This window comes from Nicotiana sylvestris, chromosome 4 (assembly GCF_000393655.2).
Source record: "Nicotiana sylvestris chromosome 4, ASM39365v2, whole genome shotgun sequence".
NCBI lineage: Eukaryota > Viridiplantae > Streptophyta > Magnoliopsida > Solanales > Solanaceae > Nicotiana > Nicotiana sylvestris.
The window spans coordinates 57,886,596-57,892,298 of NC_091060.1; the positions used below are offsets into that span (position 1 = coordinate 57,886,596).

Below are 5,703 nucleotides of genomic sequence, written 5' to 3' on the forward strand. Positions count from 1 at the left end.
GTACTTACTTTTTGGACGAGGAAGTAAATTTAGTTGAGGTAATTCCAAAGGACACTAATGCTTGGAAAATGTTCTTTGATGGAGCTGTGAATGCAAAAGGTGTCGGGATTGGGGCAATTTTGATTTCGCCCACTGGTCAGCACTATCCGGCCACAGCTCGACTTTGGTTTTTCTGCGCGAACAACACTGACGAGTATGAAGCCTGCATTATGGGCATGAACATGGCAATCGATTAGGATGTGGAAGAATTGTTAATCATGGGAGATTCTGACTTAATTATTCGACAAGCTCAAGGTGAATGGGAAACTCGGGATGTCAAGCTTCTTCTATACAGGCAAAATGTGGAAAATCTTAGCAAACGATTCAAATCCATCGAGTTCAGGTACATTCCTCGGTTTCACAATGGGTTAGTCGATGCACTAGCTACTTTGGCCTCGATACTGCCGTATCCAAGCAATGTCCACCTTGACCCATTGGAAATCCAAATCCAAGAAAGACACAGTTATAGCAATACAGTTGAGGTAGAACCAGATGTTCAACCATGGTATCATGATATCAAAAGATTCTTGAAAACAAAAGAATATCCCGAGAAAGCTACATGGAGACCAAAAGAGAACTATTAGAAGGCTCGCCAGTGGATTCTTCTTGGGCGAAGAGGTCTTGTACATAAGGATTCCAGATCTGAACCTTCTAAGATGTGTAGATCCCCAAGAGGCCGGAAAAATCATGACTAAAGTGCATGCAGGAGTGTGCGGTCCCCATATTAATGGATACGTCCTTGCAAAGAAAATCCTTCTGGAAGGTTATTACTGGATGACTATGGAAAAGGATTGCTTCAGTTTTATCCAAAAGTGTCATCAGTGTTAGGTACACAGTAACCTGATTCATGCAGCACCTTCAGAATGGCATCCTATGTCAGCATCGTGGCCGTTCGTTGCTTGGAGTATGGATGTCATTGGGCCAATCGAGCCAAAAGCTTCAAATGGGCACAGATTCATATTAGTTGACATTGACTACTTCACAAAGTGGGTCGAAGTAGTCACTCTCAAAGCCATCACTAATAAAGCGGTGGTGGATTTTTTGCATGCAAACATTATTTGTCGTTTTGGTATTCCTAAAACTATCATTACGGACAATGATGCAAACTTGAATAGTCACTTGATGAGGGAGGTATGCGAACAATTTAAGATCATGCATCGTAATTCTAGCCCTTATCGGCCCAAGGCTAATAGTGTTGTTGAAGCAGCAAACAAAAGCATCAAGCAGATCCTTAGGAAAATGATACAAAGTTCTAGGCAGTGGCATGAAAAGTTGCCTTTTGCATTGTTGGGATATCGCACAATTGTGCGCACATCAGTTGGGGAAACACCCTATCTATTGGTTTATGGCACTGAAGTCGTGATACCCGCAGAAGTTGAAATTCCATCTCTTTGAATCATCGTTGAAACTGAGATCGAGGACAATGAATGGGTCAAGACTCGTCTAGAACAGTTAACCCTGATTGATGAAAAGTGGATAACCGCAGTTTGCCACGGGCAGTTGTATCAATAAAGAATGGCCCGTGCCTACAGCAAGAAGGTGCTGCCTAGGAATTTTGAAGTGGGGCAGCTTGTTCTGAGACGTATTCTCCCACATCACAAGGAAGCAAAAGGAAAGTTCGCTCCAAACTATAAGGGTCCGTACATTATAAGAAAATTGTTGCCAAAAGGGGCATTGTACTTGGGAGTCATTGAAGGAAATGACCCTGAAACAACTGTCAATGCAGACGCGATCAAAAGGTATTACATTTAACCCTTCTATGCTACCAATATTATCAGATTGGGATGACGAAGGCTTTCATTCTTGCTACCCCAAACACTTCAACCCTTTGCTAAACCTTTGAGCCGGTTACCTTTCTTTGATTACCCTCTTTAGAACCCAAAAATGTTTGTAAAAAAAAATCCCTGAACTACGTTCGACTTGATTCCGAAAGGATACATAGGCAGCCTCTCTCTGGGGTTCAGTCACACCAAAACAAAAATCCACATTCTCCCCAAAGTTGAAACTGGGGCAGAATTTATAATGGTTCGGCGACGGTTCACCTGAAAGGTTCCAAAGTTATAATCCAATTCAAGCTCTTTTACCCCAAATTTTGTTCAAAGTCCTTATGATCAATATATAAAGATGTTCAAATGGGAGGATGTTAGTTACTTGGATCTGATACAATCAAATAAGAGAAATAAAATGAGAAAGTCTTATCGGTGAAAACCCACACGGGCATCGTAAGGCAATGGTGAGCAGAGAAATCGAAAATGAGAGAGTCTTGTTAGTGAAAACTCGCAAAGATCACTATAAGGCGACGGTGAGAAGAGAAATGAGAGAGGTCGGTTGGTGAAAACCCGCAAAGGGCGCCACTAATCAAAAAAGAGAATCACTTACAACCATCGGCACTGATAAGAGTCCTGGCAAGGTTTCTCGATTTTGAGGTATGAGTTATGATGGGTTTACAAGAGTTGGGTGGTTGCACAGATCGGTTATCCAGTCCAAAAAGTATGTCATGCCTATTGAAGTCTGCGTGCACTCCAGATAATTCCTCCTTTCCTTCCCCGAAAGGGACACTTCTTGTTTAAATTCATTATCCTGTCCTTTGTTTACTTTTCTTTGAATCCCTTTCAGTCTAATGCTCCTCCGAAACTAATACAAAGAGAAGATGGCAATATTGGTTTTACAAGTTTCTGTTTAACAAAAGTTAAAATTCAAGGAAGGGCACCCAGCCTTAGCAAGTGCATCAAGTCGATCTCGACTGGCCATGATGGCCGATGCTCCAGAGTCAAATTATTGAAAAGGAAATAAATCCAAAGTCAAGTGCCCATAAAGGCAAAATAAAGAGAAAAGACAAAGCCCCACATGGGCTAACCGTCATGCGGAATTTTGGAAAGTAAAGATCCCTAGGTTTAGAACGGAAACTGATCTCCAGAAAGCCAACGAGTAATGAAGATTTTCATCAAAAGAGTTGGCCGAGATCAAGTGATCAAAACAATCAAGGCCACAAAACCAACCACCGTTTTGAACTGACAAATTATTCTTTGATTTGAAAACAGGAAAACAGGTGCAGTCCAAAACAATCTTGAAAGAAGCAGGTGCAATAAAAGCAAGGCACGCAGAAACCAAAACGGTGCTACAGCAAAACACAGGGCAGAAAAAGAGATTAGGGAACGAAATCTGAGCAGGTTATACCTCAAGACACGGGGTTCGAGATGACCAAAAGAAGAAGTCTCAATCCAAAATAAAAGAAAAGAAGAACAAGAAAAGAAGTGAGCTTTAAAGTGTAGAAGCGGAGAAAAGATGCGGACTGCTCAAGATAGGATTGAAGTCACAAGCTTGGCATGTCTCGCCTCGATCTGAAAAGCCAAAGAAGAATGAATCAGCGGTTGCAGTTAAACGAGCATCAAGATTCAGATCAGAGTTTGTAGAAAGAACCAGCCAAGACTCGAGATCAAGCTTTGGAAGGTTTATAGATAGGAATCTTGTAACTCGTAGTTGATAGGTTTAGTTAGTTTAGTTTTTCATCTTTTTCGGTGTAATAAGGAGCTTAGCAAGCAGAAACAACAGTGAAATCATAGTTTTACGGTAGTCCTAGCTACCAAAACTTCCAGAACTACACTGACCTGATTCCTTTATAGCCAAGGATATGTAGGCAACCTCCAAAGCAAGGTTCGATCAGACCTTTTTCAAAAGATGCTTCCCATGGAGTTTCAAACGGGCAAAAATCGCTCATAATTGCTTATTTTTATCTTTGCCTGAAAACCCTTCGTGTTTCCAGGCAAAGAGGGGCAGCTGTGAGCATGTGATTTTTGCCCTATATGAAATACTCCTATAAAATCAAAGAAAATAGATTTTTTCAAATTATTTGCCATTTTATAAGATTTTTGTAGGATTTTATTAATTGTTTGTATTTTTGTACATGTTTAATTTTGTTAAAAGTAATAAAAATGTCAAAATACCATGCATTACATTTAGATTTTGTTTTTATATTTTTAGGATTATTAGTTAATTATTTATTTTATTGAAAATGAAAATCACAAAAAATGGCTCATTTTTACATTTTTTGTTTTTATTTCTTAGATTAGTGATTTGTCTCTTTTAGTTTAGGATCAAGTAATTGTTTAAAATTCATAATTAGATAATTGGCTTAATTTTACAATTTAGAATTTTAATTTAGGGTTTTTAATTAAAGGAAAAGAAAAAAAAGAGAAAAGAAAAAGGAAATAAGAAAAGAGATCTGGAAAAGGAAAGAGGGCTGGTTATTCGAATTTGGGCCACCCAGAGATTTGGGCATCATAATGATGGAAAATTGGACCCTCCAATTTTATCGTATACAGATCGTCCCCCCATTTCTTAGAGTGGAACGATAAGAAACGACTTCGATATCCATCTCTTCTATCTTCTTGTGATGATGTCACAATTATGACGTGAGCTTTTGTGATAATTGAGGTGTCCCGTCGGTTCATCTTTCCAGAAACGCATTGATTGCATCTGCCGATACGTCTTTCAAAGACATTGATGGCGACGTCGGTTACTTTTTCCAAAGAGTATTGATTGCGCCTGTCGATTGCGCTACCCTTTCTCTATAAATGGGAGCTTTCTCGAATCAAACTTTGCTCAGTCATTCTTCACCATTTTTCAACCCCTTTATTCTCATCGCCCCTATCCAATTTTATTCCTCATGCTTAATACCTATATCCGTAGGGGCATGCGGCAACGCTTTCTCCGGCTACGCCATGGACCTTTCTCAAAGCTATCTTTCTCCGAGCGGGATTGCACTAACTTGTTGTTGTTATTGTTGTTGTTGTTGTTGCTACTTCTATCGTCGTTGGCTCGAGGCGAAGAGATAGGGGCGCCGATTTCTTCCAACTCAAGAAGATATTTGGACTCTACACCACTACTCGGGAGGATGTTCGAACTTTACACCGCTGCTCACCTCCGTACTTAGGCCTGGTGTGGCACTTCATCCCTTTTGCTTTCCGTGGGGTGAAGTGGAACTACTGGCCTAACTTGCACAGAACAATGTCCCAAGAAGTGGACTCAAAGTAGTCGTGCAGGTAAGGTTGACGCTCGCCAAGTCTTCTATCAAGTCGTGATCTTCTTTGCCTGGTAAAAGCTTTTGATCTTTGGCGGGCTATGGCTTTTTCTTCATCTTTTTCTGCTTCTTCTTCATCACTTTCCTCTTTTTCATCTTCTCACTTTCCTCTTCTTCATCTTCTCCCTTAAAGTTGCCATTCTGGAAGACCGAGATGAGACCTCCGAGGAGATGGTGCTCGAAGATATTGTTGCCGAGGATGCACCCCCGAGAATAGATTAGGCTCTTGGCTTTTACTATATGTATACTTTTTTGTTTCTTTGTTTCTGTGTAAGGACCCCTCGTGGGCTTTTGTAATCATATGTAAGGACCCTTCATGGGCTTTTGTAAAATATGCTTATGATTAAAAAGATGTTTCTTCAATTTGTCTCTGATTTAAGCTATATTTCTTTTTATTTGCATTTATGGAGAATCTGAATTCATGACTCCACTGATTGGTGCGAATATCGAGCCCGGGTATAAGTATTTCTTTCGGCCCTTGATTGATTAACATGATTCCTCATAGAACCCTTTGTCGTTCCTTGGACCGAGCCCGGATTGGATTGATAAACTCTGGTTGTCGGGATCCCTGACTTCGAGTTGAA

General features: G+C 40.3%; 1 protein-coding gene across 1 annotated transcript; it reads left to right on the forward strand.

Annotated features, from left to right (window-relative positions):
• Nucleotides 1-257: 257 nt before the first annotated feature.
• Nucleotides 258-623, forward strand: LOC138889578 (uncharacterized). Its single transcript, XM_070172909.1, has one exon. The coding sequence runs from the start codon at nt 258-260 to the stop codon at nt 621-623; it is 366 nt and encodes a 121-aa protein (XP_070029010.1).
• The last annotated feature ends 5,080 nt before the right edge of the window (nt 624-5,703 follow it).